The following is a 27998-nucleotide window of genomic DNA, read 5'->3' on the forward strand; positions in this document are numbered from 1 at the left end:
ATTCGAAGTGCGCCGTTTCACTTATTCAAGCACACCATTTTATCCTCACTTCATTCTTCCTTTTGATCCCTCTTCTATACAAAAATCCTCTTCTAGCAATTGTATTAACTATCTTCCTTCCACATATAAAATAAGGGATGATGGGAGAATAAAATGATATGAAAATTTTGTGAATAGTAGTTAGATGGTTTGTGAAAAGTAGTAAAATAGTTTGAGGTCTTGTTTTGATTCAAAAAACATCACCACTCATTTAATTTTATCTCATCTAATCTACATTATAACTTTTCTAAATTTTTAAACAAAATACAACAAACAATTCAGTTTTTTCAAATCTTAAAATAAAAATAATATTAAAAAATAATAATCTAATAATATTTTATTCAACTTTCATCTCATCTCATCTCATCTCATCTCAACTCACTACTCAAATCTCCATTAATGTTTTATAAAGTTTTGGAAAATGAGAGAAAAAATTAAAGAAAAATATTATAAAATTAAAATATTGAGAATATAAATTTTTAATAGTATTTTTATTTTGAAATTTGTAAAAGTTAATTATTTTTTATTTTTTGTTTGAAAGTTTGGAAAAGTTGTAATGATTAGTTTAAAAAAGTTGTAATGACTAATTTGAAAGTATTTGTATTTAAATGATATTTGGAAAGAAAATGAGATAAGATGAAATATGAAATAAAAAGAAATGGGATGAGACCAAAATAATTTTCAAACATCCTCTTAATCCATTTGCTAATCAATTTTCAATGAGTCAATTGTAACCTATTATAATATATAAAGGTAATAATAAACCTATAATTATCTTATAACTTATTTTACAACTAACCAATGCAAAACATATCACTTAATTAAAAAGGATTTTAATTTTGACAAAAATATTTTTTATTTAATATAGAATTATAAAATAATTATAAATTGATCATTTTCCTTTAATTAGAGTCATCTTTTCAACTTTAATTCGTTAATTTTGTATTTAAATTCGCGTAGAATTATCAATTATGGGTGGGGTAAAAATTTGTCAGCTCGAGACTCGCCGTTTGCTTGAAAAAAAAAAAAAAAAAAAACTGAGAAATAGGACACAAAGGAATAAAAAGTAGCGGTGAATTGAGTTTGATATTGAAACTCGAGTGTAGGGAATCGGCGTTGGCGTGAAGAGAAAACAACAAAAAGGAATGATGGGTTCGGAAGAGGGCCGCACGGGTAGTACGGCGAGGATTCTGGCGACGTGCTTGATCGGAGGGGTGGTTGTGGGCGTGTCGCTTTTGGGCTTATCGCAGCTGCCTCTGGGAGTTTGGTGGAGGAAGAAGAATAAACCCGTACGGGTCTACATGGATGGCTGTTTTGACATGATGCACTACGGCCACTGCAATGCCCTGCGTCAGGCTCGTGCCCTTGGCGACCAATTGGTTGTTGGTGTTGTTAGCGACGCCGAAATCACTGCCAACAAAGGTCCTCCCGTCACCCCTCTTAAAGAAAGGTCCCTGCTTTGATTCTCTAATCCCCAATTTTCATTTTTCTTTATCTGCCTTTTGGATTATATCAATTCAGTCGGTAATGCCGGCTCGAACTAGCAGGACGGATAACATATCATATTTAGCTATTTGCCTAATCTTGTTCGCACGTGTATTGATTTATTTATTTTCATGTTGTCGTAGGATGATTATGGTCAATGCCGTGAAGTGGGTTGACGAGGTTATCCCTGATGCGCCTTATGCCATAACTGAAGATTTCATGAAGAAGCTTTTTGACGAGTACAACATAGACTATATCATCCATGGTGACGATCCATGTGTTCTTCCCGATGGTACTGATGCTTATGCTCTTGCCAAGAAGGCTGGTCGCTATAAGCAAATAAAGCGCACTGAAGGAGTCTCCAGTACAGACATTGTTGGTTAGAATTGTCTCCTATCTTTATTATGCCTTTGCTGGTTTTCAGATATACCTATGCTTATAAATTTAGTAAGATTAGAAATTTAAATATGGAAGGGTAAAATGCCAATGAATGTGACAAATTGTCAGAAAGCTAAAATTGGAGCACTTGATTATTATGTATTAATTGTTCAGTTATTAGAGACCTTGCTCTCTCATATGTATTAATTGTTATTAGTTATTAGAGACCTTGACCTCTTATACTAATGGCTTTGGGATCCTTATTTAGAACATAAATTCTATATGGAAGCCTTGCACCACACACTTCCACCCGATCAACATGTGATTTGTAATTTTTGCCCTTCTATCTTAAATGTGTGTGTTTAAATAGAAAAACAAAAATGACAAATCACATAATGGTTAAGTGGGGGTGTGTGGTGTAAGACTTCCTTGTAGCATTTCTCTATTTAGAAACCATTTGCTCTCAGAAGTCTAACCTCGTAAAACCAGTCTAGAGGACATATAGAGCCCATCTTGTTATGAAGTTGGGGCAATGAATACAACTACTACCCATGTTCAGAAGTTTTGTGATCACTAATTATGATCTATTTTTTTATAAGGTAAACTTTATTGATGATAAAATAAGGCACTATCATCTATTTTATGGACTTGTCTAAGAAAAATTCCATATTACATAAGAAACAGATGACCTAATAAAATACCATTGATGCATACTCTCAACCAAAAGGCTACTTGGTTGGCATGTGCCCATGGCCTCTTAGTATTTGGCATTTGAACGTGGTTATCCTTCTTTAACCAAGCTATAGATGTGACATTAGGTGGTCTCTTGGTTGGAGGTGATGATGTTATGGTTGTTGTCAATGATGTGGCAGCAGCAAGAGTGGTGTTCGCAATGTGGCTGTGGCAGCAATGTGGTGATCAGGGATTGGTAGGGAAATGAGTGGTGGTGTGATATATATTCTTGATATAATGCTCTGGTCTCATGCCTATTACTGAGTTATTTTCTGGTTGAAAAGTGTCCTTATGTTGTTTCAAATATGGTAATTAACTTTAGTTTTTCTTCTTATTTTCATGATATATGTGCCTTCTCCCATTCCAATGTAAAATATATGTTTTTAAAATTTTGTTTCAACTGGTTGACTGAATGCCTCATCCTATGCTTGATACCGCTGGATTTACTGCATGTAAGATTTTTTATCTTTTAATTTTGTTTGCAGGTCGTATGCTTCTCTGTGTAAGAGAGAGAGCCATTAGTGATAGTCACAACCATTCTTCCTTGCAAAGACAGTTCAGTCATGGTCACAGCCAGAAATTTGAAGATGGTGGCTCTGGAAGTGGAACTCGTGTATCTCATTTTCTGCCAACATCTCGCAGAATTGTTCAATTCTCCAATGGGAAGGTATGTATTCTGTGTGTGTTGCATGTCTTTCCGTGTCTTTTTGTTGAATCCTTGATCCTTTTCTTTGATAAGCAAGTCAAATTTTATTGATAATCAAACCAAGGCATTGACATTATCATGGTGCACGGAGTATACTATGATTACACTTATTAAGAGAGGGGGAAGAGGTAAAAAAACTCCTGGTTACTAAAATTGGGAATAGCTGTCAGCCTGTCACACAGTGGTAAAGAGTAGTAAAAAATGAAGCGTTGAGTTCTTCCAATTTCCTTGATGTGTCTTCAAAGTTTTGCTCATTTCTTTTCCTCCATATGTACCGCATCAAACAAATTGGAGTTATTTTCCGCAAAATTTCTGTGTGGATTTTCAGATTGCCTTTTCCAGCATGCTAACACATCCGCCACCCTTCTCAGCATTATCCATCCTAGCCCATATAGATTGAGGCTGATCTGATGTGTTTTCTATCTTTTACATTGGCTGACATGATTTCTTCTTGTTTCCTTTCCATAAATTAAGTTGGCATTGGCATGTGGTGCTTTCTTGAAAATGTGCTTGATCTACGGTGCAGCTGGCAAACTGGGGTTTTCGAACAGGAAGAATCTACTGTATGTGATAATTGCCCATTTTGTATATGTGTGATAGGTGTTTCTTTGAGTCTTTGGGCCTTTTTTGGCAGTTAAATTCTGGTGGTTTTCCATGAAAGTAATCAGCCTCTCACCAATGACAACTTTTAGCAGCACCTTCAAATTATTTTGACTCAAGCGGGATGTGGTGGGAAATACTGGTTGGTAGGCTTAGGATCTGAACCTAAAAACATATTAACATGCTTCCTGTGTGTGTGTTTGTGTGAGAGGGAGAGAGGGAGGGAGGTTTCTTTCTTCATAAGTAAACTCTCCTTTTATATCTAGGTTTCTATTTTCTGGAAAGTATTTTTTGATAAATAAACATTGTTTATATTAGAAATTATGATAAAGAAAAAAGAAGGTTGCTTCTAAAGTTGTCAGGATTAGCTTTTTTGGACAGAACCAGATTTGTCCAGATCTGGTGTGGTAGAATGCAGCCCCACGGCTACATGTAGCCTTTGAAGGAGTCTAGAGAATAAAAATCCTTCTAGCATTGTGGCTCTCAACTAAAGATAGAAATCCTAACATTGACCTGCCCTGAGTCGCTCTTCCCACGGCTGATCTGTTCACAATCCTCAAAACTCCCTCCATTCCTCTCCATTCATATGCACCACCATACATAGATTGGGACCATCTTCCACATAGTTTCTATTTGATAATTACCTTGGATGCCTATCCAACTTGCCAGTAAATCAACCGCCCTTTGTGGCGTCACCCAAAGTAGCCCCACTCAAGCAAAGATATCATTCCATAACCTTATGGCTACTAAGGCTATAAAAATAACCGGAGAACCGGCCCGGACCGGTTGGTTCGGTCCAGTTTTGGACTGGTCCCTCCATTTTAAAAACCGGTCATAACCGGTTCGGTCTCGGTTTTATGTTTTCTAGGACAGGACTGGACCGGTTCGCATATTTATATATATTTTAATTAATTTTTAATATTGTATATAATATTTTTTATATTATATATAAGTGTTATAAATTATAATTATATATGAAGTAATGTTATATTATAATTTATAACATAAAATTTTAATTTTAAATATGAACATTTATTTGATCATATGTTTTCAATATAAAATATATATTAATTACATTTTATGGCTTAATAAATTCTTAACATATTCATTTTGATAAATATATTAGTAATACTAATATACATTAGTATATTAATTACCATATTATCACTAACATATAGTAATAGTACTATACCAATAGAGTATTACTATATACTAATAGTATTAGTGTATTACTAATATTTATATATATTAATATATATATATATATATAAGTATAAGAGATTAGAGATTTAATATATATTAAAAATCGGAAAACTGGACCGAACCGGACCGGAACCTGTAAAACTGGAAGTACCAGTTTAGGAGGGTAACCAGTGCGGTATCGATTCTTGAAAATGCAAAACTGGTGTATACTAGTTTGGTCTCAAAATTTGTCCAAAATCGGACCAAATTGGACTAGTTACACCCCCTAATGGCTACATCACAATGCAATAACAAAGGGTCCATGGACTCCTCACTTTTCTTGCACATGTAGCACCAATCCAGCACAATGACTTGGCATTTCCTTTGATTATTTAAGGTGAGGATCTTCCCTAATTAAGTTGCCCATACAAAGAAGGAAGCTTTTAGGGTGGCCTTAGTCAGCCATATGTTTTTCCCTGGGAATGGATTTGTATTTTATATCATAAGGAACTTGTAGAACGAGCGAACAATGAATCTATCCTTCTTGGATGGATACCAAAGGATCTTGTTAGCTCCCCCATTCACTCAACTAGTATACACAAGATTGAAGAAATCAGTAAATGTGTCAATTTCCCATTCTTGTGCTGCGCTAAGAAAGATGACATTCTGTTGAGGGGAGCCACTAGATAGGTCCAAAAGGTTTGCAATGGAAGCCTCTTGCCTCCATGCAATACTGTAGGTCTCTGGGTAAACTTCCTTTAGGGTTCTATTGCCACACTATAAATCATGTCAGAATCTAATTCTGGAACCATGCTCGGCCGCAAAGTGTTATCGAGAGAATATTGTCCATCCTCTTCTAATATGTTTCCAAAGACCCATCCCATGTGGTCCGCTCACCTCATTCGAGCACCATCCTCCCTAATATTCGCCATATTTTAGATCTATTTTAGCCCTCTACAAAGCTCCCTCTCTTTTTGGTCTCCATCACTTACCCAATAAGGCCTTATTGAAAACCAATAAATTCTAAATTCCCAACCCTCCCTCTGGTGCCGGAGTACAAACCATAGTCCAATTCACCAAATGAAACTTGAAGTCTTCTTCCATTTCTCCCTATAAGAGGTCTCACTGCAATTTCTGTAATCGGTGGGTCGCCTTGCATGCTAGTGGAAATAATGATCAGAAATATGTGGGCTAGTTGGAGAGAGTACTTTTTATCAATGTAACTCTACAATCTCTGGACAAGTACATCCTCTTACAGCTAGCCAATCTACGCTCCACATCTCATCCCAAATAGATGTCAACTTAAATGAAGCACCCAAGGGGAGACCGAGATATTTCATTAACAAGGTTGAAACTTTGCACCCCAAAATACCGGCCAAACTCAACATGCTTGGAACTAGTTATGAATTGGCTACATTCACTTTCAAACTCGATGCCACTTCAAAGAAGAGTAAGCTTGAATGTGATTTTGGTTAGCTCCACAAAAGACAAGAGTATCATCTACAATTAGGAGATGAGTCATCTTGAGAGTGCTAATCTTGCTTTTCCCACTACAAATCCAGATAGAAATCCGCCTTCCACGAGACTTGCTATCATTTTACTAAAAACTTCCATTATGAAAACAAAAATTAGTGGAGATAGTGGATTACCTTGTCTCAAACCCCTTGAGCTTCCCAAGAAACCCATTGGAGTACTATTCACCAAAATGGACAAGCGTATGGTGAGCACCATTTCTCACCAAGGCCACACCACGAGCATTTGTAGCAAGAAACTCCAATTGATTTGATCGTATACCTTCTCCATATAAAGTTTGCATAATAACCCTGGTTCACCCGACTTCTTCTATCCAAGTATTCATTGGCAATAAGAACCGAGTCAGGAATTTGTCTACCTCTTAGGAAGGCATTTTGGAGCTTCGAGATAATCTTCTTCAACATTGTGTTCAATCTATTAGCTAATACTTTCGAAAGGATTTTGTACATCCCACTCACTAAGCTATTGGACGAAAAAGTCCTATCTCCACCACTCCCGATTTTTTTGGGATGAGAGCAATGAAAGTAGCATTAAGGCTTTTTTCAAAAATCCCTCTTTCATGAAAGAATCTCATAAGGTTGTCTTTAACTAATTCCCGACAATCCTAAAAAAATCCATAGTGAGCCCATTTAGACCTGGAGCTTTGTCACCCGCCATACTTTTCACCGCCTTACAAATCTCCACATCCTCGCATGGCCTCTCTTGCCAACTTGATCATCGATGGTCAAGCGACTCGAAGACAAGACCATCTAGTCTCAATCTCCAAGAGAATTGTGCTGACAATAGTTGCTCATAATAGTTGGTGATGTGATCTTTGATCTTAGGAGGGTTCGATGTGAGCCTCCCATCTACTAACAATTACTCAATTAGATTGTGTCTCCTATGTAAGTTAGCCAAGCGATGGAAAAACTTGGTGCATATGTCCCCTTCTTTTAACCATAAATCCCTCGATTTTTGTTGCTTGGAAATCTCTTCCATTAAAGCTATCATTTTAATATTTGAGATCACATGCTTTTTGCAAACCTTTTCTTCTTCTAAAAGATCCCTCTCCTCCTCCACATGCTCCAAACCCTAATTCATTGAAGAGTGACTTTTTCCAGTGTTTCACGTTTCCAAATACTTGCTCATTTCAATTCTTCAAATCTTTCTTCAAATCCTTCAACTTAAATGCCAACACATAACTAGGATTGCTCAGTATGAGATAGGACAATCACCATTGTCTAAGGGCTTGTTTGGATTCGTAAGTCATCTCAGCTCATCTCAACTCATCTCAACTCATCTCACTACTATTCATTACTATTCAGCAACTTTAACTCACAGATCTCACTACTATTCACAACTCATCTCATTACTATTTACAATCCATCTCAACTCATCTCAGCTCATCTCAAGTCATCTTCGAATCCAAACATCTCCTAACTCTCTCAATGAAGCCTTCCAATTTTAGCCGCATGTTCTCAAATTTTAAGTATCTTCTACCTCCATGAATACCTTCACAATCAATGATAATAGGAAAGTGATCCAAACATAACCTTGGAAGTCGTTTCTGGATTATATCTGAAAAATGTACTTCCCAATCGGGCGAGATGAGGAATCTATCAATTCTTGACCACGATAGGTGCTTTCGATTGCTAGACCTCACGAAGGTGCCACCAAGTAAAGGGATGTCCAAAAGTTCTTGCTCGTAAATGAAGTAAGCAAAATCTGCCAATGCAGAACTAGAGCTGGGACCATAGTTTTAAATTCTGTTCCATTCCGGTATAGCACCTGGTACACTATACATCCTTATTCCATTTTGTTTCAAATTCCAGCCTAAACAGGCCGGAATTTTCTTGAGTTTATATGGCATTTTTCTAAATTTTAGATATAGATGACATTCATTTAATTTTAAAATCTAAAAGGCTTTTATATAATTTTAATTTCTTTGTAGCTTTAAATATGTCCCTGCATTCTCTCTTTTTTTAGATCTCATTATTTTTAATAATTTCTCAACTCTTATTTTTTTCTTTATTTTTTTGAGTGTCTCAACTAAAGTTTGTATTTTTTAATATTATCTTTTAACACCAATGTCTCTACATTTTTTGTTTAATGTTTTCAACTTACATGATATACACTTACTACATATACATGTATTTATTTGATTAATTATCAATTTATATATATAGCTCATCCTGAAACGGTACACTGGAACACATTGGTAGCAAAATACTCCATTCTTGTGCTTAAACTGGAATGATCACCTGAACGGAATTTAAAAGAGTGATTGGGACTCCTAACCATTCGCTCGGGAACCGAGAATCCGATGATTAATATATGATAATGCTACTAATCAAACTTGAAATCATGTCTTTAAGCATCGAGAACCATCATCGGTGAGAATTGTGTACGGAGAGAAAAGCAAAGAGAGAGAGGTGTCGGGTTTTTTTAAGAAAATTTTTTTGACATGAGCATATGGAAACACTTTTAGAAGTTGCAGCTTTGTCATCATAATTTCATCTGGGACGGTGAAAGCACAAAACAAATGTGAGCCAAATACTCAATAAGTAACCATATTGCAGAATAGATGTCATAAAAACATACAAACATTTTCTTAGGAAAAAGATTGTGATCATGTTTCTTACTTAGAAGAACGATGAGGGTGAGATCATGGTCACTTACTTAGGTTTCGACTACTACAGATTCCTTGGCATGTTCTTACACTAGTTGCTGTTAGTACCTAAGTTGCAGTAAGATTTCTTGGCTTTCCCTGAAAGTCTTAATGATGAAAACAGGGAAAAAGGGCAGGGATGTGGGATGGTACAGCAGGTAATATCTCTGGTATACGGTCATGTATATGGGTCAAGATTTGATAAAGGAAAATCTGCTTTTTCTTTGGCTGGATCTGGCAGCACAAGGCAGATGTGTGTGGGGGCTGATTTTCTTGAGAATGCTTGGGGCTGGATGAAAAAAGATGGGGCTGCAGGAAGCCTATTATTTTATAGAGGTTGTGATTTTGAGGTTTCATTTATTCCTAGTCGGATTTGGATTCATAGTTCAGTGAGAAATTCTGGGCAGTAGTGGTGTAAAATTTTCAGTCCGGACTGGACTGAAATGGGGTTTGGTTGCTTTTGGTTCTAATAGATGGGAAATTTCAGGAATCAGTCCGGTCCCGGGGTGGGGTTTTTCACCTTGGACCGGACTGAACCAACCAAATCATAATTATATATATTTTTAAATATTTTTTTTATAAATTATATATATTATTTTATACAATAGTTATATAAGTGACAAACCCTACCGCAAGGACCATGCGACCTGGAGGGTGGGCCTCTTGTCGAACCATCACCATAGTTGACATCGACGACTGAGATCAAAGCCGAGACTGCTTGTTTCGGATGTACAGGGGGCCAGCGTGTCACGAAAAACGTAAAGAACCCATCGCCTAGACCAGGGGACCTGGTGGGTGGGCCTCTAGTTGACGACGTACCTGAGTTGACGTCACCGATGGTGTTAGAAGCCGAAAATGTTCATTTCGAATGTACAAAGGGTTCCCGAATAGAGGAAGAGGGTCAGAGTGAGTTGACAATCTTCTCTAATGCAGTTGAAAGTCCTATACCTATTGTGCTTGCACTGGAGCCTCCAATGGACACTGAGATGCCGATGGGGGATAGTTCTGAGGATGACAACCAAACCGATGCTGGCACATTGGTTATAGTCAGAGTTTCTGAACACAAGAGGGGAGTTCCAGTTGGCAAAGGTAGCAGCAGGTAGGAATATGGGAGCTGATGATCATTGGGTTGAGCCTCTTCCATTGAATTTAATGTGCCCACTGAAAGAACAAAAGCATTAGATTGGGTTTTACTTAAAGCCAAGGAGATTCATGTGTGTTGGGCTCCCATGTTTCGGTTATGAAGATCAGTTCTTGGCCTTGTTGCCATCAAAGTTGGGCACTCCAATGCAACCATGAAGAGCCATTTAGCCAAGAAAAGAGAAAGGGAACTAAAGCGACTTACTTGTTCGGTAAATTATGAAGGAAGTGTCAGTCGTGGTGGGACGAAGGGTAGGGCAAAATCGGTGGTTTTATGAAGCTCAAAATAGTCTCGTGGAATGTAAGGGGGTTGAATGAATTAGAGAAGCGCACCAAAGTACGAAACCAGTTTCGTAGTTGGAGAGTGGATGTTGTATGTTTACAAGAGACAAAGTTGGAACTCATTTCCCATAACATCATATAGAGTTTGTGGAACTGTTGTCATTTGGGGTGGTCGTATTTGCCATCTAAGGGGGCTTCGGGAGGCATCTTGGTAATGTGGGATAAAAGGGTGGTGAAAAACGGATGAGTGTGTGGGGGATTATACAGTGGCTACTTCTTTCACGAATGTGGAAGATAGGTATCAATAGTCCTTTGCTGGTGTTTATGGTCCCAATACCAATACTGAGAGAAGAGGCATGTGAGATGAATTGGCTGGTCTTTGTAGCTTATGGAGCCTCCTTTGGTGCATTGGGGGAGATTTTAATGTCACTCGCTTCCCAAGTGAACGAATAGGAGGTCCTATCTCTAGCTTAGCAATGATGGATTTCAAACTTCATTTATGAGCAAGATCTTCTGGATATTCCTCTAATGGGTGGAACATTCACATGGTCCAGTAATAGAGAATATCCAACTTGGTCAAGACTTGATAGATTCCTCATTTTGCTCGATTGGGAAGCACATTTTCTGGATCTAATCCAAAAATGGCTTCCAAGTTTATGTTCGAACCACTTCCCCATTCCCATTGATTGTGGAGGCATACAGGGAGGTAAAAGATATTTCCAGTTTGAGAACATGTGGCTGAAATCCGAAGGCTTCGTTGAGCGAGTTAGACAATGGTGGTCATCCTATCTCATACAAGGCAACCCGAGTTATGTGCTGGCTTGTAAGTTAAAGGCTCTCAAGGAGGACTTGAAGAAGTGGAATGAACAAATGGTTGGAAATGTGGAACACCGAAAGAAGTCCCTCCTCAACGCATTACGGGGTTTGGAGGATGTGGAGGAGGAGAGGGGGCTTTCAGAAGAAGAAAAGGCTTGCAAAAAGCAAGCCACCTCGGATATTGAAAGGATGGCTTTAATGGATGAGATCTCTTGGAGACAAGAATACAGGGCTTTATGACTAAAAGAAAGGGATAAATACACCAAGTTCTTCCATTGCATGGCTTATTCGCATAGAAGACACAATATCGTTGAGTCCATATTGGTAGATGGGAGGATTACATCGAATCTGTTTGAGATCACAGATCATATTACTAACTACTATGCACAACTACTTTCGGAACAATTTTCTTGGAGACCTTGTTTGGATGGCCTTGTTTTTGAGTCGATCGATCAACAAGAAGCAAGTTGGCTAGAGAGGCCCTTTCGAGGAGGTGGAGATTCACAAGGTGGTGAGACTATGGCCGGTGACAAAGCTCTGGGTCCTGATGGGTTCATTATGGCCTTTTCAAGGCATGTTGGGAGGTAGTTAAAGATGACATTAGGGTGTAAATCGGTCCGGTCCGGTGATAGACCGGTGATAGACCGGTTCATCATTTTCCCCGGACCAGACCGAACCGAACATCCATAGGGACCAGATCAGACCGGTAGCTATCGGTTTGGTCGGTCCAGCTCAATTATTTTTTTTTTCCCAAATAAATTAATAAAAAAATTTATTTAAATTATTAAATTAAAATTAAGTGAATTATTAATGTGGATTATGTAACTAACTCATGAAAAAAATATTTTATATGGTCAATGATAATAAATTAGATGAAAATTACAATATTAACTTATATAATTACTATATAAAAATAATATATTAAATTATTAAAAATGTTTTTAAAATATATATAGGAGTTCGGTCCGGTCCAAAATTTATAGACCCTGGGACTGGACCAAATTTTTTCTGTCCACAATTTATGGGACTGAGATTGACTGGTCTGAAGTTCGGTCCGGACCGGACTCCTCACACACCCAGACAACATCATGAGTTTCTTCCAAGAGTTTCATGAACGAGGTATTTTTTGAAAAAAAGCCTTAATGTTGCTTTTATTACTCTTATCCCAAAGAAGCCTAAGGTGTTGGAGATTAAGGACTTTCGTCCTATTAGCTTGGTGAGTGGAATGTACAAAATCCTTTCGAAGGTATTGGCTATTTGATTGAGTATGATATTGGAGAAGATCATTTCCAAGTCCCAAAATGCATTCATTCGAGGTCGGCAAATCCTTGACTTGGTTCTCATTGCCAATGAATGTTTGGAGAGTCGCATCAAGTCGGGTGAATCTGGGTTATTATGCAAACTTGACATGGAAAAGGCATATGATTGTGTAAATTGGAGTTTTTTGTTACACATCTTGAGAGGTGTGGACTTGGAGTGAGATGGTGCTTTTGGATCAAATTTTGCATCTGCACCGTATGTTTCTCTATCTTGGTGAATGGTACCCCAATGAGTTTCTTTGGAAGTTCAAGGGGTTTGAGGCAAGGTGATCTCCTATCTCCATTATTTTTTGTTTTCATAATGGAAGCTTTTAGTAAAATGATCGTAGGTCTTGTGGAAGGTGGATTTTTATCTGGATTTGTTGTAGGGGAGGTAAGATTCAGCACACTTGAGATGACTCACCTCTTATTTGCAGATGATACTCTTGTCTTTTGTGGGGCTAGTCAAAATCATATTCAAGCCTTGTGAGCTCTTTTACTTTGCTTTGAAGCGGCTTCGGGTTTGAAAGTGAATCGCGCCAAATCAGAATTAGTTTCGGTGGTAAATGTTCCAAGTGTTTTGAGCTTGGCCAATATGCTGGGATGCAAAGTTTCCACCAGATAGAGAAATTGCAAAAAGACTTCCTATAGGGGGGAATAGATGAAGAATTCAAGTTTCATTTAGTGAATTGGGCTACGATTTGTACCCCTATACGAGAAGGCGAGCTGGGAATTCGGAATTTGTTGGTTTTCAAGAAGGCTTTATTGGGTAAATGGCTATGAAGATACCACGGAGAGAGGAGAGCTTTACGGAGGGTGATTATATAGTTGAAATATGGTGGACTGTGGGGTGGATGGTGCTCGAATGAGGTGAGCAGATCACATGGGGTGGGGCTTTGGAAATCGATACACACATTTTGCAGTTGGGTATGGTTCCAGAATTAAATTCTGGAATGACCTATGGTGTGGAGATTGAATCCTCAAAGAAGTCTACCCAACACTATACGGCATCGCCCGAAGAAAGGAGGCTTCTGTAGCAGAGCTCATGGATCTCTCTAGTGGCACTCCTCAGTGGAATATCACTTTCCTTAGAGCTGCCCAAGATTGGGAAATTGACACGTTTACAGATTTCTTCAACCTTGTGTATGCTTGTAGAGTGATTGGTGGAGCAGATAAGATTATGTGGTCACAATCCAAGAAGGGGAATTTTACTGTACAGTCATACTACAAATCCCTCATGACACATTCTACAAGAACATTCCTATGGAAGAACATATGAAAGACTAAGGTCCCATTAAAAGCTTTTTTTTTTTGTATGGACAGCTTCACTAGGGAAGATTCTTACCTTAGATAATCTAAGAAAACGCCGATTGATGGTATTGGATTGGTGCTATAGGTGTAAGAAAAGTGGGGAGTCTGTGGATCACCTATTATTGCATTGTGACGTAGCCATGAGCTTATGGAATGATATATTTGCTAGAGTGGGACTTGTTTGAGTAATGCCAAGGGTTGTTGACTTTTTGGTCAGCTGGCAAGGCATTCGAGGTAATTCTCAAATTGCAACGATGTGGAAGATGATGTCGATTTGCCTATGGTGGTGCATATGGATGGAGAGGAATGATCGGAGTTTTGAGGATCGTGAACGGACAATGGAAGATATTAGAACTTTTTTCTTCATACATTATTCCATTGGTCAATTGTAATCGACTTTAATGGCATGAACATGCATGATTTTCTTGTATCATGAGACAATCTTGCATAGGTGTGGTTCTTGTATATGTCCCGCGTACTTGGTTTCGCCTATTTTTATTAAAATTCCTATTTACTGATAAAAAAAAAGTTATATAAGTGAATTATGTAATTTTCATCTAATCTATCAACATTGACAATATAAAATGTTAAATATATAATTATTAATATGCTATCAATTAACTAATATATTATATGAATCATGATAAATCATAAATTCATAATATTATATGCAAAGATACATACTCTAGTATATACACCTAATTAAAGTAATTAAGTAAATTTTTTGTAAGATAGTTAAGTTGCAAGTAAGTATGAAGTATCTATGGTCAATTACAATTATTCATTAACCATATATAAAATGTTAAAATTTTAATATAGGCTATTATGCATTAAACATCATAATACAATTTGCATAATATTAAGTACTAAGTTAGTAACTATTAACATTATAAATATAATTATAATTAATTATTTTTTTAATGAGTTAGTTACATAATCCAAAATAAAGAGCTCACTGGACTGATTACACCCCTACTGGGCAGGCATATTTTTGGTAGTTTTCTGGTTTTCTTGTGGAGCTAGAATTCTTAAAGTTTTTTGGGAATCTTGTGGATTGTAGTTCTATGGCTGCCATGACTCCATGTTTGTGTATGATTAGGTTTCCTAGCATCATGGGGGTCTTGGCCAGGCATGAGTTGGGTTTTCTAGATTTCCTACTGTGATTAGAAGTTCAAATGTTTAAGGAACAACTTAGCTAGGGTTTTAGGAATAAGCTTGGGCCTTAATTCCGTCATTTAGGCTTCTACTGGGCTGGCAGCTCTTTCCTTGGAGCTTAAGCTAGTATTTTCATGTTCTTGGAGGGCTAGAAGTGTTTCTAATTGGATCTAGGGTTGTCAGCATGGGTTAGGGAGGGTTTATAGGGTTTTTCTTGTTTGTTTCTAGTGTGACCAGGTTTCCTAGCAATGTTAGGATTCCTAGTATCACTAGGATTTCTTGGTTTGTCAGGAACTACATCTCTTTTAGAGTTTTCTTCTTAAATTGATGATTATGATAGTCTCATATCAAGTGGGAATTTTCCCTACTAGGGCTCGGGAGTTATAAGTTCACAGAACATTCAACAAGTAATCATGGTGATTCCAACAATAAGTTTTTGATAAGACAATTATTAAACAAACAACATGTTGAAGGATGAATGGACAATCCAATATATGACACTGTGTTTAGACATATTTATGACATTGTGACCACAACTGGTAAACATCTTTTGTTTAGAGTTGTTATGACCTTGTGTTTGGGTAGTGAGGAGAGTTGTGAATAGTAGTGAGCAGAGATGGAGTGGGTTTGTGGGTCCCATTGAGATGAGTTTGAGGTGTTTGGATATATGAAGTATGTTGAGTCATGTTTAATTTTTAATAGGAAGTTGAAAAAGTTGTAGGTCCCATCAATGATTGGTTTTATTAGTAATGATGGTGAAATAATGATTTTATTTATATGTGGTAGTAATAAACACAATTATTATGAGAAAATTCTCCCAACTACCATGGAGCACGCGGACTTGAGGAGGCTGACGAGGACACAGTGTATTTTGATTCCCCTCGATCTGCAAAGGCAAGAAGCCAGAGAGGCGGTGGGTGAGGTTCAGACAAGCCTGCTACCTACTGAATAAGGAAGGGAATGAGAGAGGGTGCGGTAACCTGATCCCACACAGGCTACGAAGAAACTGTAATGGTATCGGTGCAGGAAATGTTTGGGGAGGAAGAAAAGCAGAGAGGGTGCAGGTGTTTTCGGGGAAGATGGGCTACGAAGGAAAGGAAGAGAGAGACAGTGGGAAGGGGAGAGAGAGAGAGAGAGAGAGAGAGAGAGAGAGAGAGGGGCAGGGTTGCTGGGCGAGGGGGCAGTGATGGACAGCTCCTGTGTCTCAGTGGTGTGGGTCCCATAAACAGTACAAAACCACATGTTTTCTGACTGAGATCAGTTTCTGAGATGAGCTCCACGTGTTTGGAAGTTCAAATACTCTCACCCGTACAGAGTTACCTGAGATGACTCAATGCCCCAAATCAGTATGGGTAGTTTGGATATGATTGCATCTGATTACATTTATTATTTTAAGATTTAATAAAGTGATTCGTGAACCCATAGGAGTTGGCTTAAGTGGTAAGGGCCTTGGTCTTGAGGCTTATGCTCCCCCAAGGTCTAAAGTTTGCATCTTTGAGTGCAAACAATTTCTAGGAGCCATGTCTCATGGGTGAAAAGCTGTTGATTTTCCTAATCCATGTGATCTGGGTTTATTGCATGGGTCTGGAGTTTTTAACAAGGTAAAAGACACGTTGTGTTAGCATGGTCTTCCTTGTCATCAAAATAAAGTGATTCCTGGTTTTCTTAGATTTATAATATTTATTACTTGATGCTATGGGAAGTGTGAAGAAACACATGTAACCTTATTGAGAAAGGGGTATTACGCTAATTCTTTCTAAGGATGCTGACTTATCTTATTGATAAAAGGATTTTGGTAGATTTATATGGGGAAAGGAAGAGTTTTCTTTAGGCATGCCATTGACTCTCTTTAGGGATGGCACATTGGTAGATTTCTATGGCCGTCAAGTTCTGTGCACCCTTTTTCAAGGAGCTAAATTTCTGGCTTTGATCACAAGGAAAGGAAGATAATCAATCTCCTCCGGAATCCAAATCCCACTGAATATTTATAAGAGTTAAATACTAAAGTTGTCCCTGTGGTTTGCTCTAAGTCTTCAAGAATTTTAAACTTATGACTCCTTGTACTTTCAATTTTGATAAAATTAATCGTTCTTTCACTATTCCGTTTGTCAACTGCTAAAAATGCCAGGTCAACACCAATAATTATTTGACATGTTGGCATCATATTTTAGAAATTAAAAAAAATACAGAAACAATATAAAAAACTAGAGTCATTTAAAAATTATAAAAAAGTTCTAAACGACAAATTTCAATTTAAAGTGAATATCATTTTTAGGATTTAATTTCAATTTAAACTTCTAAAAATATTTGAACTTCTAAGAATTTTAAACTTCTAAAAATATTTTTAACAAAATTTTAGGATTTAATTTGAATTTTAAAAAAAAAAAGAAAAAAAAGAAAAAAAAAAAAACTTCTAAAAGACCCTCCAAGGTGGCAAAAACTGATTTTCTGTAAAAGAAAAAGTCATAAGAAAAGCATAGTTACTCATAATCCTATCAGAAAAGTGACAGGAGGATTAATTTGATCAAAGTTGAAAGTACAAAGAGTAAAATAGACTATTTGTCTTAGAGGCAAACGACATGGACTATTTTAGTATTTAATTCAACTTATAATCCTAGGATGATTATGCCATATAGATTAATGGCTCTCTCCTCTGAGCTGTCTTGTTTTTTCTTGGTTGTGACGAGCAATTTATTTTCTTTTGCTCCTTTCTTTTCCTAGGGTTCCAACCTCCGTTGTAATTTCATTGAAATTGTTTTGCTTTAAAAGTGTGGGTTGTGAAGTCTACCTTGTTATTTTTTATGACTTTTTCTTGCTTCTTATTTCAGGGGCCAGGACCGGATGCTCGCATAGTTTATATAGATGGTGCATTTGATCTTTTTCATGCTGGACATGTTGAGGTGCCATCTTGACTTTTTTCTTTACATGTTCAAGTTAAGCAATTCATGGATAGATGGATTAATGGCATTAACTTTTGCATGTACGCATTATGTGTGTTTGTGTGTGTGTGTGACAATGGATGACATTCCTCCTTCTACAATTTTTTTATTTGTTCTAAAGTGTGAGGCAGCATTTGGCGCTCTTTATTTCTTGATTTCATTAAATTTGTAGCACTTATTATAACTTTTTGGAGATCATCTTGTAGCATATTTGTTCTTTCGTCTCTCATATATTCTATTATTTGTCCTGTACAATTTTGTTTTCTTTGTATTTTTTGTTTATTCCTCATAACTTTGAATTTTTCCATAAATTTCCTTATAAAAAGATATTATATTATTTGTCATAAAAAGAAAAAGGCTTGCATTAACTTCTTTGCTTCTTCATATTCTTTTGGGCCCATTGGGAGCTGGGTAATAAGATCAATACTATCAACTACTCTCAAAGAATGGTATAACCTAGAGCAACCAGATGGTACAAACAGCTCCTAAATCTATTAGGAGAAACAGGACGACATAGATAACCTTGTCCTGTACAACAAACTACTTCAGTTATGTCCAACACAAATCCTGTGTAATCAGTAACACTAATTCCTGTCGATTGATTGATCCTTGCTCTTCCTTCATTGTTTGTTCTAACTTATGTCTGAAAAATTTGAAAAACCTTTAGATTTCTGGGTGTTTTACTTTCTTAGTAATGTTTATTTAATTAACACGCTTCCTGTCATAATTTAGATGTTGACTGCCGAAGTAGACAGATAGTGAAGAGAGTAGACCTTATAAATTGTGTTATTGATCACTTGTGCTGTATAGATCTTGAGGGTTGCTAGGGAGCTTGGAGATTTTCTTCTTGTTGGCATACAAAATGATCAGACCGTCAGGTTGCAACCTTTCTTCATTGCTGTTTTCCTCTCTTTTTTCTTTTGTGCATTGAAATATAAATGTCTTGTTGTATGCATAACTTATATCTGTCTATCTTTTTACCTTTCTACTATTTTCGATTGGGAAGGGTCTTGGAACTCTTTGGTTGGTGAAACTTTACTGTTTTTGTTTAAAGGGATATCCGTAGGAGATTATTAAGACAACCGAGGGGGGATCAGGCCTATACTAGTTAATTATGAAAACGTATAAGTTAGGGGAAATGAATGAACAAAAAATTGAAATTTGAACAAACTATCTGCATGAGGAGCTATTTTCATTTTTGTTTGCTGTAAATATTATAGCTGCTCTTAAACAATGAGATGGCTAAAATTCCCAATTGTTTATGTCTATGGGTCAATCAATTTTGAGGTTGAGAGAAGGAGCTGCCCCCAATCCTATACCAGAAGAGGAAGCTAAACTTGTGCTGACGAATAACCAACCCCCTTAATTCGTCGAGTAAACAAAGAAGGTATAGGTTTGCTATGAATGACCCAATATCGAATATACAGGTAATAATATCAGTCAAGACAACGAGAAAGTAAAGAATCCTGAAATATTGAAAAAGAAGAATAAAAATGAGCACAAATCCAATAATAAAGGATTTTAAAGAAGAAATCTTTAAGTTCCGCCCCTGTCATCTCTTTATACTCAAAGCTCTGGTCATTTGTTTCTCTCCATATACAACATAACCAACTTCTTTTTTTAAGATAAAATAAAATTTTATTGAATCAAATGAATAGGCGTAGCCCAAGTACACTTGAAGTATAGAAAGGAAACACCTAGCAAAAGTTAGGTGCTTGAAGGAGATACGAGGAAATTATTAAAGTTAGTTCCATTGAAATCAATATAAGATGTCCATTAGAATAAATTATTGAAAATGTGATACCCCATATCAAGTGGTGAGTATAGGTGTTGTATGAGGTTCCTGCATTGCTTGGAGAGAGTTGCTCTTTATAATGGTTCCAATGGGGCTCCAATTGTACCATTGACTAGTCTTTTTGGAGTATCGTCCCAAATGTGGCTTGGCCTTTCTTGGGGCGTTACAAATCATATCAGATCCAATTCCACCCAGAATTGTGGGACTTGATTTGTCCCACCTATGATAGAATGGCTATTAGGGCTTGGGAATTTAAGAGGGAGGAGATTGTGATACCCCCCATACTGAGTGGTGAATATAGGTTTATGGGATCCCACATTGCACTCTTTATAATGGTTTCAATGGGGCTCCAATTGTACCATTGACTAGTCATTTTTGGTTTGGTCCCTGAATGTAGCTTGAGCCTCCCTTAGAGCGTTATAGAAAAAAATATTTTGAGATCTTCCAAGGAGCATTTCCTATATTAGAAGTACCGATTATTCCTCTCCGACCAAATGCAACACATAAGATACAAGAGAACCATCTTCCATACTGATGCGATTTCGGGATTACCTTGACGACCTCTTCTGTTGGCAAGGAGATCCACCACCCTCCCAGGCATTATCCATGCTAGTTGGGTTCTGCTGAAAATGTCATCCTATAAGGCCCTGGCCACCTGACAATGAAGTAAGAAATGGTCAGCGGATTCGCCACTTTTTTGCACATACAACACCAATCAACGATAATATTCCGTTGCTTCCCTAAGTTATCCATGGCAAGAACTTTCCCAAGAGAAGCAGCCCAACCAAAGAAAGCAACCTTAAGAGGCACCTTACTCCTCTAGATATACCCTTCCATTTGTCCCATCGTGGCCTTGTACAAAGACTGGACACAGAATTTCCCACTCCCGGGATGAATCCAAATAATCTCATCTGCCACAAAACTACCAGTACTTATAGAGTACAACAAGCTGAAAAATTCTGTAATAGCAATAATCTTCCAAAACACTTTGCTATGTAGACAAGTAAACCTCCCTTTCCAACGCACCAAAAGATCCTCCACACCGCGAGACAGAACTTATTCTAACTTGAACAAACATAAAACAGCATTCCAAAGACCACTAGCAACCTTACAATGCAACACTAGATTGATTTATTTATTCACCATTCACCACTGCTATTCATGCAACACAAACCATAAGAATAATTTTTATTTTTCTTAAATTGTCCAAGGTAAGGATCTTCCCCAAGGTAGCTGTCCATACAAAAAAAAGTCACATTCTAAGGTGCCTTCTTCCTCCAAATAGTCTTCCAGGAGAATGAATTAATGTCATGTAGATATAGCATGGTATTAAAGGATTTTATATTAAAGACCCCAAGGTTTGAGGGGTCCTAACAGATCTCATTCTCGCCAACCAATTATAACTGATCTAAGAACGAAGTAAGAACCTCCATCTCCCAGTTTTGTGCTGCTGTCATAAAATCCACGATCCATTAGGGAACCTCATTCAAACAATGCAAGTGATCTGCTGCTGAAGCTTCCTTAAAATGAGCAATGTTGAATACTTCTGGGAAGGCTTTTGCGTTTGGGTAGTAAGGTATTCTCAGGTATTCTGTGAATAGTTGTAAAAAATTAATAATAGAATATTGAATAGTAGTGAATAATAGTGAAAAGTAGGTGAAAAGTAATAATAAAATAATGAATAGTAGTGAGGTATTTTGAGAATATCTGAGGTATTCGTAGTACCCAAACTTAAGAAAGTTGATTCCCACACCAAACATTTTGCCAAAATCTTATCTGTGATCTATTGGTAGAGTCCTTACCATTGACTGCATCTCTTGGTAGAATCCTTACCATTGACAATTCAAGGAAACGTGGTCTCATCTTTATAAACTGGTGCTTCTTCTGTAAGAAAAACAGGGAATCCGTGGATAATCTATTGTTACATTGTGGGTGGCTCGGTTTTTGTGGAATGAGATTCTTAACCAGACTGGTGTGGCATGGGTTATTCCTAGAAGAGTTATAGATATTTTTAAGTGCTGGACAGGTATTAGGGGCAATGTTCTCATTGTAGCTGTGTGGAAAATGATCCCTCATTGTATTATGTGGTGTTTGTGGATGGAGAGAAATAATAGGTGTTTTGGAGATCAAGAGCGTTCATTGGATGAGCTGAAGAGTTTCTTTTTTAATTCACTATTTTCTTGGGCTTCAGTCGTTATTTGTAATGGGGACAGTTCTCATAATTTGCTTGTATCCATCACTAGCGCTTAGTGGTATTTAGGCATTTTCTGTGTATACTCCCTGTGTACTTGGGCTATGCCTTTTTCTATTTATAAAGCTTGACTTTTACTTATAAAAAAAAAAAAAATTATTTTATCAGATAATAGTTTGATTCAACATTTTCTAGGAGGAAAATTTCAATTGTTCTATGCACACACACTCGTATATACAAAAGGCCAAATATCTATATAACTTAACCAATTGGTATATCTGCCTTTGTTGTGCAATGACTCGGCAGTGCTACTAGGGGAGCACATCGCCCTATAATGAATCTTCATGAAAGAAGTTTAAGTGTTTTGGCTTGCCGCTATGTAGACGAGGTGATAATTGGTGCTCCATGGGAGGTGTCAAGAGACATGGTTAGTTCATCTTTCTAGCTTCTTGCTGTCACTTTGATTCTCCATAATGTACTATATAGCTTTCATTCTTTTGCTTCTGTAAATCTGTGTCAAGGTTATATTGATTTCCAACTTTTTTTTTTATAAGTAAAACAAGAATTTATTAAATCACCAAGTGTCAAAATATAAAGAAAAATGCCCTAATTATGAAGGCATATTAGAAACTAGGAAGTCATGAAGGTCCATGCCATTTAAGTCTACAGCAATGGCCCAAGTACAAAAAGTCCTAAAGAATAACAGTTTTAGCTCCTCCAAAGATCTCTCTTTGTCTTCAAAAGTCCTCTCATTGTGTTCCTGATATAAACATCACATAATACAGATAGGGATCATCTTCCAAACTGTTTTGATCTGTCTCACCCCTTGAATTGAAGTCCAGCACGCCAATACATCCAAAATTGTTTCTGGCATAACCCACGCTAAATTCATTCTTTTAAACACCTCATCCCAAAGAGTCCTGGCTATCTCACAGTGTAAAAGTAAATGATTCACCGACTCACCCCCGCTTTTACACATACAACACCAATCTGCAATAATTATCCTCCTCTTTCTTAGATTATTCGTGGTGAGAATCTTACCCAAAGACACTGTCCACACAAAGAAATAGGCTTTGGGAGGAGCCTTATGACGCCAAAGCCTTCTCCAGGGAAACTGTATCTCTGGAACTTGTGTGAGAACCTTATAGAAAGAGCGAACAGAGAACACCCCTTTCCCTGCAGGACGCCACCACAACTCATCTTCCTGCTGGATATTTGGACGAACAGAATATAAGAGATTATAAAAATCTACAAAACTCTCCATCTCCCAGTCATGTGCCGCTCGATTGAAATTGATGTTCCAATGAATGTTCCTACCTGAGACTTCCATAACCGCCGCCACTGTGGCATCTTTGGTGCTTGCAATCAAGAAAAGAGACGAAAACAGATCTTGTAGAACACTGTTACTACACCAAGCATCCTTCCAAAATCTTATCTTGGAACCTGTCCCCAATTGCAATCTAGTGTAACGATGGAAGACCTCCCATCCTCTTCTAATATGTTTTCATAGCCCCATTCCAGATGCTCCTCTAACTTCTCTAGTACACCACCCCTTCCCTAAATCACCATATTTTCTCTCGATCACAGTCTTCCATAAGGCCTCTGGTTCCTTGGTATATCGCCACAACCATTTGCCAAGTAAAACCCGATTAAACAACCTCAAATTTTTGACACCCAAACCGCAATTGGAAATAGGACGACATACCATCTCCCACTTGACTAAGTGGAATTTAAACTCATCTCTTAAGCCTCCCAACAGAAAATCTCTTTGTAACTTCTCAAGTCGACCCGCCACACTTGTCGGTAAAGGGAATAATGATAGAAAGTAGGTGGGTAGGTTAGAAAGTGTACTTTTGATTAATGTAGTTCGGCCCCCTTTCGACAAATACATTCTCTTTTACCCTGCTAGTCTCCTATCTACTTTTTCAATCACTGTATCCCAAATCGTGCGTGCCCTCGGTGCTATACCCAGCGGCAATGCCAGATAAATCATAGATAGAGACGTTATCTTACAACCCAGTATGCCAGCCAGCTCTCTTATATCCTGAACTTCTCCAATCGGTACCAACTTAGATTTATCATAATTCACTTTTACACCAGACACTGCTTCAAAACACAGCAGCAGTGCCTTCACAGCCCTCAACTGGGCTTGATCAGCCTCGCACATGATGAGCGTGTCATCTGCAAACAGCAAATGAGAAATAGTTGTATTACCCCTACTCGGTGATCCAATCTGGAAATCACTGATAAAACCATTAGTCACTAAGGTTGAGATCATCCTACTTAGTGCCTCCATAATAATAACAAAAAGTAAAGGAGATAACGGATCTCCTTGTCTCAAACCACGAGAGCTTGGGAAGAAACCCTCTGGACTGCCATTGATCAACACCGAGAACCGTACCGTAGATATACACCATCTGATCTAAAACCTCCACCTCTCTCCAAACCCACACCTATCCAGTAAATAAAGAAGGAAATCTCAATTAACATGATCATACGCCTTTTTCCATATCTAGTTTGCACATAATCCTTGAGTTGCTAGCCTTCAATCTACTGTCGAAGCATTCATTGGCTATTAAAGCCGCATCAAGGATCTGTCTACCTTTAACAAAAGCATTCTGTGATTTACTAACAATCTTCCCCAATACTCCACTTAATCGATTGGCAAGTACTTTTGCAATGATCTTATAAGCACCAATCACTAAACTAATGGGCCAAAAATTTGTGATCTCAATGGCCCCTACCTTTTTAGGGATCAATGCAAGAAAATTAGTGTTGAGACTTTTCTCAAATTTTCCTACCAAGAAGAACTCTTGAAATACCTTTAAAATATCCTCTTTAATCACCTCCCAGCATTCTTGGAAAAAACCCATAGAGAAACCATCTGATCCGGGGAGCCTTATCTTTTGCCATCTTTCTTACTACTTCAAAAACCTCTTCCTCTTCAAAAACCCTCTCCAACCTGGTAACATCCCCTGATTCAATAGTGTCAAAAGCCAATCCATCTAAAGTAGGCCTCCAACCCACCTCCTCAGTGAGAAGCTTTTTAAAGAAAAAACGACCACGTGGTCTTGAATAACTTCTTCTCTACTCTCGGCCCCCTCAATTCTCAGCACTTCAATGTTGTTATTTCTTCTATGTGAGTTTGCTATTCTATGGATAACTTCATACTCCGGTTCCCTTCCTTCAACCAAAGAGTTCTTGATTTTTGGCACCATGAGATTTCTTCCTATAAGATTATCCTCTCAAGATCAGCAACCAGCAAAGTTTTCTGTGCTTGTTCCTCCTCATTAAGTGGCCTCCCTTCTTGCAGTCTTTCTAAATCCTGAATTTCCATCCACTTGGTATTTTCGTTCTCCTCCACATTACCAAAAGATTGTTTATTCCACTCTTTTAAGTCCCTTTTTAAGGCTTTCAGTTTGTTTGAAAAAATGAAACTGGGTGTACCTTCAAAATGATACGAAGTCCACTATTGTTTGACCCTTTCCACAAAACCTTCTGACTTCAACCACATGTTTTCCAACTCTCAACGTAGCTCTGGTTTAGAAAAATAACTTGTGTAAAAGATGTTCAGTGAAAACTGTCTTTTGCTGTGTGGTGGAAAACTGGTCTGAAAATCTTTTTTTTTTTCCTGTAATTACTTGTGGTGATAACTTGATGAATACTATAAACAAAGTATTTATAAATTTAACACCCCCTCCACCCCCCTCCCCCAAAAAAGAGGACGATAAGTGCATGATAAAGTTGCAATATGAGCCATTTTATCGAACTCTTAACTCAAAAGAAGAAGAGGATTATGTTGTTGATTTCGTCGCCCATGAAGGTGAGGTCGTAGATTTAAGACTTATCTGGTGCCTGCCTAATTTTCTATAAAAAATAAAAGTTTCTTAAATTCTCAGATTATTTGTGATTTCTGGATTATTCAAGCGGACCATGCTCTCTCCTCTCTCTCTCTCTCTCTCTCTCTCTCTCTTGTTAAGTCACTAGTTATTGAGGTCTAGAATTCTTTTTGTAGTTTTCGTATGTTTCTTTTTTGTTTTCTGGTCGCATAATAGTTGCTGAGCTCTTTTCTTAATGGACTTGGCTATGTCGGCTCTGCTGAGCTGATTTTTGCGTGCAGATCACTACCTTTAACATCTCATTGGTTATTCACGGAACAGTAGCAGAGAATAATGACTTTCAGAAGGTAAGCTGTAAGATTAGTTGCTAGTGGTGATACTCTTGATCAAAGTAGCAACTTTTATGATGTCCAGTCCATCCTGTATGAAATCATTTATTTATTGTTTCCCAGAAAAGAGGGTGGTACCTTATAAGATTAAAATCCTCACTTATGGTGAATGAATATTTTGGTTACAACCAACAAACTTCGGAAGGTTACATAACACGTAGTCCTTCCAAGATAAAAGGATAGAAAACAAAGCAAATAACATTGAAGCAAAAGTATAAAACAATACAGATAGCTACATGGGATGTGAAACTTTGGCATATTTAAAATGCGAGGTAGAGAATTTGGCAGCTTCTCCAGATAAATGAAGGAAGCAGTCACCTGTATGCTATAACCATCATTATGGAAGTGTATGCTTTTGTTGGTTACATACATATTTTTCATCTTACAGGAAAAAGACAACCCCTATGCTGTTCCCATCAGTATGGGCATCTTTAAAATTTTGGAGAGTCCTCTGGATATCACCACCACCACTATAATTCGGAGGATCGTATCAAACCATGAAGCCTACCAGGTTCATCTATTTCTGAACATTGTAACTTTTCAATGTATGATCAAAATTCCAACCCTACTATATCGATCAAATTATCAGAGATTTGCTAGGCATATGAACTACAATCAAAATTAAAATTAAAATTTTGAAGGGGTGAGAAGCATGATTTTTAGGATGCCTGAAATAGCAGCATATACTAGAACTACAGAGATCATCGAGAATGTTTTCGTAGCTGATCTGCTTTGTCTTTTTGGTTCTCATCCAAGGGATGCATGTTTTTCTTTATTCACTGCAGAAACGCAACGAGAAAAAGGCAGAAAGTGAGAAAAGGTATTATGAGGGTAAAACTTACGTGTCTGGTGACTGATTGACGCCGGATCGTCTGGGGCACATACACGTCCAGGCGTTTAATAGCATTGGGCTATATTTTCTTCAGTTATTGTTAACGAAAGATTAATAAAATTTTCACAGTACTAACATCACTGATGAGGGTTGGGTTTGCCATAGTGTCATACTGATTCATAATTTCAAGATATCATGTAATTGCTGAATTAGCCTTGTCAGGGATTTTATATCATGTATGTGTATTGATTTGACTAAACTCAAATTTGATACAAGAAGGTCTAGTATAAAATTATTCAAGGAGGTGGCGCTACTGGTAGAGAACTTTCTTGGAGTTGGTCGTGGATGCAATCAATTTTGTATTTGTATTGCCACCTCGCAAAAGAAAATGACTCTCTCTCTCTCACAGCATAAAAAAGCGTTTTTATTGGTTTATCTATCTTGTAGAAAGGATTTTCTTAATGATTATATTCGTAAGGATTTAAATATCGTATAGTATTAGGAATATGATTTCATCTTCTTTCTTTAAATACGGTAGGGTATCTATATTATAATGTTAAAAATATTACCATAAAATATAATAAATATAAAGTTTTTTAAGTTTACACTTGTTGAGTCATATTTTATACAAGTATTGTTTAGTCGATCAAAATTTATATTTACGAATAATTCATTCAATAAACTAATCGAGTTGAATTCAAGATTAAAA

General features: G+C 37.3%; 1 protein-coding gene across 1 annotated transcript; it reads left to right on the forward strand.

Annotated features, from left to right (window-relative positions):
* Positions 1-1088: 1088 nt before the first annotated feature.
* LOC108990014 (ethanolamine-phosphate cytidylyltransferase) lies at positions 1089-27659 on the forward strand. Its single transcript, XM_018963847.2, has 9 exons — positions 1089-1489; positions 1668-1903; positions 3120-3301; positions 18133-18204; positions 19054-19121; positions 22536-22656; positions 26350-26415; positions 26846-26968; positions 27243-27659. The coding sequence occupies exons 1-9, from the start codon at positions 1185-1187 to the stop codon at positions 27312-27314; spliced, it is 1245 nt and encodes a 414-aa protein (XP_018819392.1). The 5' UTR covers positions 1089-1184; the 3' UTR covers positions 27315-27659.
* The last annotated feature ends 339 nt before the right edge of the window (positions 27660-27998 follow it).

Source organism: Juglans regia, chromosome 4, assembly GCF_001411555.2.
Source record: "Juglans regia cultivar Chandler chromosome 4, Walnut 2.0, whole genome shotgun sequence".
NCBI lineage: Eukaryota > Viridiplantae > Streptophyta > Magnoliopsida > Fagales > Juglandaceae > Juglans > Juglans regia.